General features: G+C 38.4%; 1 protein-coding gene across 3 annotated transcripts in view; it reads left to right on the top strand.

Annotated features, from left to right (window-relative positions):
- RPAP2 (RNA polymerase II associated protein 2) overlaps positions 1-13007 on the top strand; it is a 69926-nt gene that overhangs the window by 945 nt on the left and 55974 nt on the right. For all 3 annotated transcript variants that reach the window (XM_031680451.2, XM_006197322.4, XM_072968227.1), the window contains exons 3-6: positions 7708-7822; positions 9166-9264; positions 9474-9539; positions 11509-11597. In XM_031680451.2, the coding sequence (XP_031536311.2) occupies positions 7708-7822; positions 9166-9264; positions 9474-9539; positions 11509-11597 (369 nt within the window). The remainder of the gene's footprint in view (positions 1-7707; positions 7823-9165; positions 9265-9473; positions 9540-11508; positions 11598-13007) is intronic.

Here is a 13007-nt window from a genome sequence, read left to right as displayed (position 1 = left end):
AGAAAATTATTTTGAGAGAAGGGAAAGATCTGGGAAATACTATAAATTCTAACATAGAGTTTACTTCTGCTACTCTGCACTTTAAGAAAACCAAATGAGACACTTCTAGACTGCTGGTACGAGTAGCTGCAGAAAGGTGTCAGTGCCTGAATCAACCAGGTCTATTTTCTCCACCTCTTCAGATACTCTCCTTTTTTTGCTTTAGATGCCAGAGACTCCAAGAAACCTTGTTGTTGCTCTTTGTTTACATCATGTCCGCATTTGCAGCAAACAGTTGTCCTGTACTGTCTATAGGCTTCTCCTAAAAAGGCAAGATTTATCTCCTGTCACAAAAGGTTTTTAGAATAGGAGTAGTCTCTCAGAATGATTAAAAATAAATGTATGTCTGTACCTTATCATTTTATGAAGTGTCGGCTTTGGCCTTGATTTACTTATTCTTTCAAAAATCATTTGATGAGTGTAAGATATGCCAGATCTGTGTTAGGCCCTGAGGATATGATATTCTGTTGTTCTTGTTGAATCAAATTTATTGTTTTTAGACAGTTTTAGAAGTTACTTTCCATTTACAATTATTAAAAATATTGGCTACATGTATGTATATATATATATATATATATGTTGTACAATATATCCTTGAGCCTGTCTTGCACCCAGTAGTTTGTGCCTCCTACTTTTCTACCCCTACATTGTCCCCCTCCCCCACTGATAATCACTGCCTGTTCTGCATATCTGTGAGCCTGCTTCTATTTTGTTGTATTCATCAGTTTTTTTGTATTTTTTAGAGCCCACATATAAATGATATCATATGATATTTTTCTCTAACTTATTTCACTTAGCATAATGCCTTCCAACTCCATCCATGTTGCTGCAAATGGCAAACTTTGATTCTTTTTCATGACTGAGTAGTATTCTATTGTGGGTGTATCTGTATGTATATATACAACATCTTCTTTATCCAGTCATCTGTTGATGGACACTTAGGTTGATTCCATATCTTGGCAGTTGTAAATAATGCTGCTATGACATTGGGATTTTTGAATTAGTGTGTTTGGTTTTTTGGGATTTTTTTTTTTTTTTGGATATATACCCAGGAGTGGAATTGCTGAGTCATATGGTAGTTCTATTTTTAGTTTTTTGAGAAACCTGCTTACTGTTTTCCACAGTGGCTGCACCAATTTACATTCCTACCAGCAGTGTACAAAGGTTCCCTTTTCTCCACAGCCTCACCAACATTTGTTATTTGTGTTCTTTTTGATGATAGCCATTCTGACAGGTGTAAGGTGATATCTCATTGTGGTTTTGATTAGAATTTCCCTGACGACTAGTGATGTTGATCATCTTTTCATGTGCCTGTCAGTCATCTGCATCTCTTTGGAAAATGTCTGTCAGGTCTTCTGCCCTTTTTAAAATTCAGTTGTTTGTTTGATATTGAGATGTATGAACTGTTTATATATTTTGGATACTAACTCCTTTTTTGGTCATATCATTTGCAAATACTTTCTCCCATTTAGTAGGTTGTCTTTTCATTTGTTAATGGTTTCTTTTTGCTTTTCTCTTGCTGCTTTTAATAGTCTCTTTATCTCATTTTGATTGCAGCGTGTCTTGGTGTGTTCCTTTTTGAGTTCATCCTGTATGGAACTCTCTGCACTTCCTGGGCTTGGGTGACTGTTTCCTTTACCAGGTTAGGGAAGTTTTCAGCTATTATATCTTAAATGTGTTCTCAGACTCTTTCTTCTCCTTCAGGTACCCCTATAATGCAAATATTAGTGTGTTTGGTGTTGTCTGAGAGGCCTCTTAAACTGTCCATTTCTTTTCATTCTTTTTTTTTTCCTTTTCAGTGGCAGTGATTTCCACTACTCTTTCTTCCAGCTCACTGATCTGTTTCTCTGTATCATTTAGTCTACTATTGATTCCTTCTAGTGTGTTTTTCATTTTAGTTATTGTATTCTTCACCTCTATTTGGTTGTTCTTTATGTTTTCTAACTCTTTGTTAAAAACGTCTAACTTCTCTCTCTGTGCATCCATTATTATCCAAAGTTCTTTGATCACCTTTACAGTTACCACTCTCAACCCTTTCTCAGGCAGATTGCCTAGCCCACTTAGTTCCTCTTCTGGGCTTTTACCTTGTTCCTTCGTCTGGACCGTGCTCCTCTGCCACCTCATTTTGTCTGAGTTGCTATTTGTATTTTGTGTATGTGGTAGGTTAGTTATGTCTTCCAGGTGTGGAGAAGTGGTCTTCTGTAGGAGACGTTTTACGCACCCAGCAGTGCATTCCCGTCTTCTCAACCAAGCTGTGTGCTCTAGGTGTTCCCCGTAAGAGGGCTGCGTGGGCCCTCCTGCTACGGCAGGGGGACTGTGTGCGTGGTCTGGTGTGCGTGACCGGCGCCTCACCCACCAGGTGACCAGGCTCTGCCTCAGGCAGGTGCTGCTGTCGAGCAGGGTCTGCTCACGGGGAGGCTGGCTGCTGAGCCCTAGGCCCAGGGTTAGTGTTGGCTCACTTGTAGTCAGAGTCAGGGCCCCAAAGACTTCGGGGCTGTTGCCCACCCACTGATAGGTGAAGCCAAGTGTTAGTGCTAGACTGTTGGCAGGCAGGGCCAGTTCCTGTGGTTGGGCTGTGTGGCCCAGGGGTCCCAGGGCTCATTTAAGGTTGTTGTGGGCTTGGGGATGGTTCCTGTCTGGGCATGGGATCCTGTTGCATAGGGAGCACCGGGTGTCCCAAAGCTAGTGTTGGCCTGCTGGTGGGTACACCTGGGGCACAGCTGGTCCTGGGATAAGGTCTGGCACGCTTTTGGCATCCTAGGTCTGCAGGATGCAGGATCCAAGTTTTGAGTCTGGTGTCCGCCCCCTGGTGGGTGCGGCAGGCTTTCTGGAGGGAAGGGCTGGTGCCTGCCCACAGGTAGGTGGAGCCGGGTCCTGACCCTCCGGTGGGTTGGGCTGTGTCTAGGCTTGTGTCAGGAGGTGGCTGTGGGCTTGGGAAGCCATTAGGAGTGTGTTTGCTGGTGGATGGGGCAGTTATGTGGCCCGAGGAGTCCTGGCCCTGGCACCTGTAGGTCATTGAGTGGGGCCAGGTCCTGGTGCTAATGAGCCAAGTGTCAGCCACCAGCAGCAGAACGTTCCCAAATATGCTGTCACCAGTGTCTGTGTCCCCAGGGTGAGCTACAGCAGCCCCCCACCTTTCCAGGAGACTCCCTAAGGCCCGCAGGTAGGTTAGACCCAGGCTCCTATTGAATTGTTGCTTTTGCTCTGGGTCCCAGTTGCTCATGAGATGTTTGTGTGAGCCCTGGTAAGAGTGAAGTCTCTATTTCCCCCAGTCCTGTGGGGCTTCGAAATTAAGCCCCGCTGGTCTTCAACGCCAAATGCTCTGGGGTGGGGGTCATCTTCCTAGTGCAGGATTCTGGCGCTGGGGAGCCCGACACGACGCTCAGAACTCTCGCTCCTGTGGGAGAACCTCTGCGGCGTGACTGTCCTCCAGTTTGTGGGGCGCCCACCCGGCGTGGGGGTTGGGATTTGATTATATCACAAGTCTGCCCCTCCTCCCCATCTCATTGTGGCTTCTTTAGGTCTTAGTTGTAGAAGATCTTTTCTGCTAGACTTCAGTCTTTTTCACTGATGGTGGTTCTGCAGACAGCTGTGATTTTGGTGTGCTGGTAAGAAGAGGGGAGCGCAGGGTCTTTATACTCTGCTATCTTGGCCGCTTCATATTTTTTTTTAACTTGAAGTATAGTTGATTTACAATATTATTATTAGTCCCAGGTGTGTAACATAGAGATTCAATGTTTTTATATTCCATTTAAAGTTATTACAAAATAATGGCCAGATTTCCCTGTGCTATACAAGATACATTGCTTACTTATTTTATACATAAAATACACAGTTTGTATCTCTTTATCCCATATCCCACTCTTGCCACTCTCCCCTGCCGTCCCCCCACTGGTAACCACTAGTTTGTTCTCCGTATCTGTGAGTCTGTTTTAGTTTTGTTATATATATTTGTTTGTTGTATTTTTTAGATTCCCCATAGAAGTGATATATAGTATTTGTCTCTGTCAGATTTATTTCACTAGACATAATACCCTGTACGTTCTTCCATATTGCTGTGAATTGCAAAATGATGGCTGAGTAATATTCCATTGCATATACACACCACATCTTCTTTGTCCAGTCATCTGCTGATAGGCACTTAGGTTGTTTGTGTATCTTGGCTATTGTAAATAATGCTGCTTTGAACATTGGGGTGCCTTATTTTTCCAAATTAGTGTTGTTATTTTCTTCAGATATATATGCCCAGAAGTGGAATTGCTAGATCATATGGTAGTTCTATTTTTAGTGTTTGAAGGAAACTCCATGTTGCACTAGTTCACATTACTACCAACAATGTATCCAGGGTCCCTTTTCTCCACATCCTCGCCAACGTTTGTTTTAGTGGTCTTTTTGATGATATCCACTCTGACAGGTGTGAGGTGGTATCTCATTATGGTTTTGATTTGCATTTCTCTGATGATTAGCAATGTTGAACATTTTTTCATGTGCCTGTTGACTGTCTGTACATCTTTGGGGAAATGTCTATTTAAGTCTTCCCTCCTTTTCTTAATTAAGTTTGTTTGATATTGATTTGTATGAGCTGTTTATATATTTGGGGTATCAATCTCTTTTTGGTCACATCATTTGCAAATATTTTCTCCCATTCAGTAGGTTTTCTTTTCATTTTGTTGATAGTTTCCTTTTCTGTGCCAGAGCTTTTAAATTTAATTAGGTTCCATTTGTTTATTTTTGCTTTTTCCTTTGCCTTAGGAGTCAAATACAAAAAAAAGTTGCTGTGATTTATATTAAAGAGTGTTCTGCCTGTGTTTTTTTTCCTAGGGGTTTTATGGTTTCAGAGGCCCTGAGGATATGATTTTGAACACAGCAGACACAACTCCTGTCTAGTGGAACAAAGAAATACCAATTACATTATCAAAAGTAGATACATAATTACAAGTTATGATAAGCGCTATAAAGGAGAAGACTACGATGGAGGAACTAATAATAGGGGTCCAGTTTAGCTGGAGACAGAAGGGTGGTAGGTTTTCAGGGAAAGGCTTCTCTGAGAAAGTGGTGATTAAGCGAAGACTTGAGGGCCAAGTAGGCGTTGCCCAGACAAGGAGTAGTGGGATCTCCAGCTGGAAGTGGCAGTGTGTGGGGCAGGAAAAACCTCGGTCACTTAAAGAAAGGAGACGTGCCCAGGGTGGTGTGCAGCGTTCTGAGCTAAGGAAGAAAGGAGCGTAGGAAAAGGTTAGAGGCAGGATTCTTTTCAGACAGTACCTGGTAGGACATAGTGAGAAATTAAGATTTCCTAAGTGCAAATTGGAAAACTTTTAAGTAATAAAGTGGTGGAATTTAAAGTGAATTTAGAATAAGAAAATAAAATGATGAATCTGTCTTGAAGAGTATTTCCCTGTAGGGCAGCATGATTATACTGACTTGGGTTTAGGAAGCATTCCAAGAGTAAAATTTAGCTAATAACGATAATGCTGGCAGTTTGCAATTCTCTTCAACATGGATCTGACCAGAAGCCTGGGGAGATTGTATTTTATTCTATATTTATATTTAAAAAATACAGGTAAGCTGAAATGTATTTTAAGCAGATCACCCAGGATGCTGAAACAATTAAAAATCCTTGGGGGCAACCAGATAGTTGTGGAAGGGAGTGCTCCTTCATAAATTCATTCCAGCTGAAAAATACTAATACGTGCAATCCAGGTGAGTAGTATTAAGCCAGCAGTTAAAGAACTTTGCAAAAGTAGAAATCAGTTTTGCTCTTCACACTAAAATTTTCATTTAAAAATATGTTAACATGTAATAGGTATCATGTTATTAAATGAATTAATAAGTGCTTTGAATTTTTCTTAGTTTTATTAGTAATGTGGTAAATATCAGCAGATATAATCTACATAAGCAAAAGCTCTAACTTTAAGAGTGTGAAGGAGCACTGAGACCAAAAAGTTTGAGAACCACTGCGGTACACACACTACCTGTCATTATTTGGGAGGGAAGGCAGCAGTGAGACAGGGCTGTCCATGGGAAACAGCTGTGGGTATTCCTCAGTTGGGATGAGTGAGGCTGTTCCCGCAAGTTGACGTAATTAACCACTTAAGTCGGCAATTCCTAATGCAGATTCTATACTGATCTTAGTATGTGACATCGCTTTTATTGGTAGGCAGTAAAATGAGAAAATAAAACAATGTTTTCATAAAGCTAACAATGCAGAGAACTGTCTTTTAACCTGTGTTCATGTCTGTTATACATCTTTGATAAAAGAATGGTCTTTATAAAATGGTAGGAAAACATGTCAATTGCAAGTTTCTTCTTGTTTTAACGTCCCTTTTTGTCCCTAGTTGGTAATCCTTTGTCATTCCTCCAAATTGTTTTTGTAAAACATATTACTCTGGGCAAGGAATTAGAGTCTAAAGTCTTGAAAGTCAGTGAAGGTAGGGAGAAAAGGTAAGTACATTGTAGGCCTTGATATGAGAGCTCTGTCAAGGTCCAGGGAACCAGCACAGGTTGTCTGGTAGGCAAGGAGAAACCAGTGCAGAAAAGGAGCAAGTAAGTCGCCAAGATGGTTGGTATCTTTGGTCCCATGGCAGTGGTTCTCAGCCCTGTTACACACTCAGATTGTCTGGAACACTTTTAAGAAAACCCCAGTAACCAGGCCGCATCCTCAAAGACTCTGATTTAATTAGCCTATAGTGGGACCTGCACATGGCATCTTTTTTAAAACATCTCATCAGATGACCCTAAAGTGCAGCTGGGGCTGAGAACCGCTGTCCTGGGGCCATTGTTTAATCGGGTTGCCTCTGCTTCTGTATTCATGATGCGCGGGGTCGGTAGGGGCTGGCAGAGGCCCCCTGGTGCCAGGATGAGGGCCAGCCTCCTGGGAAGATTGTTTTCCTCAACTGCGTAGTCGTATCAGTATAGTTACTTAACAAGACTTTGTATCAAAAGTAAGTAAATACTTCTTTGTAAATATAACTCTGTCCTGTCAAACTGAGCCAATAGTTAACTCTTGAGACTTGACACAAAGAAATTTTTACTTGTAAGAACAGCTGAAATCATCTTTTTCCTCTCTAATCTCTTCTGATTTCTAATAATTTCAGAGGAAAAACCTCCGTTTTTAAGTACACAGAGGAGTGATAAAGTATAAACTCTTAACTGGCAAAAAGATTTTACCTCATCTTCTCTGTAGGAGTTTCTGAGTTCTTCCTTGGGCCCTGAGCCCTGGAAGTCAGCTGGTCCTGTTGTGGCCATCAGTGTTGTACAGTGTAATGAGTAGCTTGTTTCCTTTTTGGAAAGTGTTGGATCAAAAAAATATATACATATAACTTAAGTAGCAAATGATGTTGTTAGTGTTGTATTTGAAAACAAAAATGCCTATGCTAAGCCTTATAGGTAGAATAACTTACTTATTTTTTAAGCTTTTTTCTATTGAGTTATAGTCATTTTACAATTGTGTCAAATTCCAGTGTAGAGCACAATTTTTCAGTTATACATGAACATACATACGTTCATTGTCACATTCTCTTTCGCTGTGAGCCACCATAAGATCCTGTATATATTTCCCTGTGCTACACAGTATAATCTTGTTTATCTGTTCTACATTTTGAAATCCCAGTCCCTTCCCATCCCCCTAGAATAACTTTTAAATTAAAAAAATTTTTTTTTTAATTTTAGGAAAGCAGAACTAGAAGCAGCTGTCAGAAAGAAGATTGAGTTTGAGAGAAAAGCTCTGCACATTGTTGAACAGCTGTTAGAGGAGAATATTACAGAAGAATTCCTAAGGGAGTGTGTATGTGATGATATATTACTGCTTTTGTAGTGTAAGATCTTTAACCTGTGTAGCATGAAACTTCCTTGCACTGCTGAAAGTCTTTGAGTCTGTGTTAGTCACTAGATGCAGGTAACATGCTGTATAATTCGTGCATTTAAACATGATTAACTGCTGTGCAGTCATTGTTTCATAATGCCCTCATGGCACACTGATGAAAGACAACATACGTGTTGTACCCCTTAGCAGCCAGTCGTCCTTTTAACCGGTCTGCTAAGCTCACTTGAGTGTCATCGCTTAGCCCTGCTGATCCCCACGTCACTTTTCATATTCTGGATGTTACTCTATTTTAGGAATAGAAGATCGTTAGTTTTGTTAATGTAATTTCATTAATTATGATATTTTAAAAACCTGAAATATAGACCATTTATGGTTTAACACGTAAGAAGAGAAGTATTAATTTTTTTTGTTTTCTTTAGTGGCTTTATTGCATTAAAAATTAGAATGGAAATAGATTTCCTTAAAAGAAAAAAAAACAAATTTAAAACTTGTTTTTTTTGCAGAAGTAATTCTTACTGTGCCTCAGAGATTTTCCTAAACAAGAGGAAAAGTATGACAACATTTAAGCTGATGCAGGTAACTGCATCAGAATCTATACACTTGGAGACTAAAGATAAACCAAGAAAGCTTCATTTGGAACAAATACCTTATGTCACACTCAATAAGAAGTATTTCAGTCTCTGCAAAAACGAAAAACTTCTTTTAAAAAATCTCAAGAACTGAGATTATTTGAACATAAAAATATCAAAGAAAAAGATTTGGTGTTAGTATAGCTATCACCTTACTGTTTTGTGCAGTGTTTTCAGAAGATGGAAGATTTTGCACAAAAATTTGTGTCAGGAGTCGTAATGACACCTGATGTACTTTGTTTTTAAGATCGTACTTTAAAAAATAGGTAAAATTATATATTATTTTATTTGGTTTATTTTGTGAGTAAGACCTTTTAAAAAATAAAATATACTATAAATATTTTGCTTTGGTGTAGCAGTCACCATAGCATCACTTCCTCTTGCTTCAGAGTTATTTCATGAATTGTATAATCTACGAAGACGCGTAGTCTTCTGTGGCAGGCGTTCTCTACTTTTTTTTTAATAGCTAACATTTTTGGAGTACCTACTATGTGTTCACGAGCACTTTTCGAAATGCTTTTTCTTTATTCTCTCCTCTGCTTCCAGCATCACACCTATGAGATAGGCACTGTTACGATCCCTGTGTTTTTAGATGAGATCGTTGAGGCTTAGAGAGCTGATAAATAAACTTTCCCAATAAACTGGAGAGAAAGTGTCCATCTCACTTCATTGCAGGGGAAGCACATCACGCCTGCTCACTACAGCGATGTTGTGGCCGAGCGTTCTATCATCAAACTCTGCGGCTACCCCTTGTGTCGGAAGAAGCTAGAAAATGTAAGTAACTTTTCTTAAATGTAGCCTTTTAATTTTTATATTTAGCAAAATACTGTGTAGAGGGAACAATAAGTGAAACTGACGTCATGAACTAATGACATTGGCTAGCCGAAGATACGATACGTAGATGACTTAATCTTGTTGACTATAAAGTTCATGCTTATTACATTACTTGGATTCTTTTGTAAGCTGTCCTTTCTTTTCTTTAGGTACCAAAACAGAAATATAAAATTTCTACCAAAACCAATAAAGTCTATGATATTACTGAAAGAAAGGTGAGTTTAAAGGCTTATTTTCAATGTGGCAATTAATTTTCAATACCATACTGAATGGAATTCTAAAAATATCTGTTTAAAATCTTGCCTTTTAGAAAATAGATGTGTTAGAAGTTTTTCATCTATAAATATTTTACTCAAATTGTTAAAAAAAAAAACTCTTTGCTTACACTTTAGTGACTACATGAATATATAAAAATTAAAAGTGCACGTTGGCACAATTTCAGGCCAGTGAGTCAGAAAACAATAGAGAGGCAGAAACACTCACCACTTATGTGGATACTGGATATATGACAACAGAAGTATTTTAGATCTGTGGAGAAAGGATCGATTTTTTAATAAATCGTACTGGCACAATTACTTATCCATATGGAAAGAAATGAAGATTGACGCCTATCTCAGTGTACATACAAAGATCAATTTCACATAAATTAGGGACCTAAATGTAAAAGGCAAACTTTTCCAAAGACAGTATGGGAAAGTATCTTTATAAATTTGGACTAGAGAGAATTTCTTAAATGAGATAGAGTTATAGTTCATAGATGAAAAATTGAATAACTTTTCTACATTAAAATTGAAAACGTTGCTCATTAGAAGTTTCCATAAAGAGTAAAAAGATAAGCTACAAATCAGAAGGAATTACATTTCTCACATAAAACTGACCACAGATTCGTAACCAGAATACACCATCTATAAGAAAAAGACAAAAAACTTAATTAAAAAATGTACAGAAGAAGTTAAATGGCTAAATGAATATATGAAGAGATGCTCAGCCTTACCAGTCATCAGGAAAACAGCAAATAAAAACACACTGAGTTACATTTTTATGGCCCCAAATTAGCAGAATTATAAAAATTTGATGCTATTAGTAAGTCTTTATGCTGCTGGTCAAATAAAAATTGGTAAAACCTTTTTGAGAAACTGGTGAAGTCAAATTGGCATATTCTTTGTGACCATTCTTTCTGTTCTTTGGTATATATGGTGTGTATTTCCCCACGTGCACACGTTTATACGCATATGAATGCTCCTAGTAAGATAAAATATAGTACATATTTAGAATGGAATACTGTTTAGCCTTGAAAAGGAAGGGAATTCTGACACATGCTACAACTGGATGAACTTTGAAGACGTTATGCTAAGTGAGATAAGCCAGCACAAAAGGAAAGATGTTATATGGTTTACTTACATGTGGCAACTGGAGTAGTCAAACTTACAGACAGAAAGTCAAGTCGTGCTTGTCAGAGTAGGTGGAATTGGAGGGTTATTATTTAATGGGTGCAGGGTTTCAGTTTTGCAAGATGGATAAAGTTCTGGAGATGGATGGTGGCGATGGTTGCACAAATGTAAGAAAGTATTTCATGCCACTAAACTGTACACTTAAAATGCTTAAGATGGTAAATTTTGTGTATTATACCACATTTTTTAATTTAAAAAATTGTAGTAAAAGAAGGTTCACAGTCACACTGTATTGATAACAAAAAATTAGAAACAACTAAGTTGTCCCTAAACAGTAACTGAAGGGTAGTGTACTTGGGTAATGGATATAATGCACAGTGCAAGTGAATAAACTATAGCTCCCCAAATTAATCTCAAACACATAATGTAAAACGGAAGAATACAAGAATGCATAACAATATGATTCCACTTAGAGTTTGAAAGTAGGCAGAACTGATTTATGTATTTCATAGGATACGGATGTAGGTAGCAAAACTAAAAGAAAGCAAGACAATAAGTAACACAGGATGTGTGATAGTGGTTACCACTAGGAAGGGGGGGGGGTGGTGCAGTCGGGGAGGGCACGTAGATGCCTGCAGAGGTTCTGTATACCTTCTTACCTTGGGTGGTAGGGTCATGGGTTGCCGCTTTTTTTCTTTGAACTGCATATTTAGGTTTTATATTCTTTCTGTACGTAAGTTGTATTTCACAAGAAGAAAAAAATAATTTGCTACTTTTAAAATGTTCTTTTCAGTGTTTCTGCAGCAATTTTTGTTACAGAGCTTCTAAGTTTTTTGAAGCACAAATTCCTAAAACTCCAGTATGGGTTCGAGAAGAAGAAAGGTAATTTAAATAATTATGTATACATTTGTTCATATAGTCTAATAATTTCTACTTTTTGAGATATGCAAACAGTAAGTCTAGTTTTCTTTGGAATGCATTTATTGTATACATTTTAATTGTGGGGAAATGGTTGTATTTCAAGCATAGCTATTAAGGACTTTATACTTAAAATCAGAAAATTAATACATGCAAGTGTTATTTGTTTACTGTTTTAGCTTTAAACACAAAATCTGAACTTTGCTTCCTGCTATAGAAGTTATTTCTATTAATCCTATTAATAAAATAATCCTGGGGTAAGAATGTTAAATATTTTCAGAAGATACTGCATCTTGGGATCCAACTGAACTGACTTTGTTGTTAGGAAATGATACACCTACGTCAGAAAGTTCAGGTTACTAATTCATTTAACCTTTATTAAAAATCAGTGCAATATTTTATGAATTTAAAGAAAACCAGTTTAAAGAGTCCTATTTAGCAGAAAATTTATGGACATTCCTGGGATTTTGCCGCTTGAGAAATGCTCAAACACTTACATTTTAGTAGTTGCTGAATTTGAAAGCGAATTCATTACTGAGGGGAAGATGGCGTAAGGATATTTAAAAGGTAACAAAAATTACTGTTATGTAATTAAACTTTATCGTCTAGAAATTCCAAATATTACTGAGAAAATGTCTCGAGTAATTCATTTGATAGAGAATATTACAACAGAAGACAGTGTTGTTTGTGTTAAAGTCGTTAGAATCTGTGCTAAGTAAGCGAAATCTCACCTGATGCACAGGGTCATGGGGTGCTCCTGGGTGTTCAGCCGGCTCAGCTGTGCCTCCTGATCCCGGCCCGTGTGGTTTAGAATGTGTAGAACATGCTGCAGTGTGGCCTTTGTTAATTGAATTAAACATAATGAAGACTAAATGATTCATCATTTCTCCTCCGGTCTCGCTATCTTTCTTGTTTGGACAATAAAAGGTTGTAACATTGTCCAAAGTGATTGGGAAGCTAAGAGCACCTTTTTAATAATCACTTTTTCTCCTCAGTATTTCTTTCCCCAGAGCTGCCCATTGCCTTCTCCACCCTGCAGCAACATATTCCATTTCTCAGTGTTAGGACCACTGTTCCCTTGCGTTGTTCTTAATGTTGCTTCCAGAGATCTCTTCTCTTCTTCTTGAACTCAGCTCTCTCATTTAGCCCATCCTCATCTGCTTCAGCTGCTTCAGAACCATTTACCAAACCAACTTTCCTGCTACCTCTGTTTTCTTCCAATATAGTTATTGGTACGTTCTGCAGCTAATTTAAAAAGGTTCTTCCCTCCAGCCTTTTCCCAAAACCTTACCTTCCTATGTCCAGAATGCCCACTTCTCCCCAAAATATGAATCTCTGTCACTTTATATGTGTTGGTTCTTGAAATTCTGCCTT

Source organism: Vicugna pacos, chromosome 9 (genome assembly GCF_048564905.1).
Source record: "Vicugna pacos chromosome 9, VicPac4, whole genome shotgun sequence".
Classification (NCBI taxonomy): domain Eukaryota; kingdom Metazoa; phylum Chordata; class Mammalia; order Artiodactyla; family Camelidae; genus Vicugna; species Vicugna pacos.
Note: the sequence above shows the minus strand (reverse complement) of the source record. Positions and strands in the feature narration are given on the sequence as shown.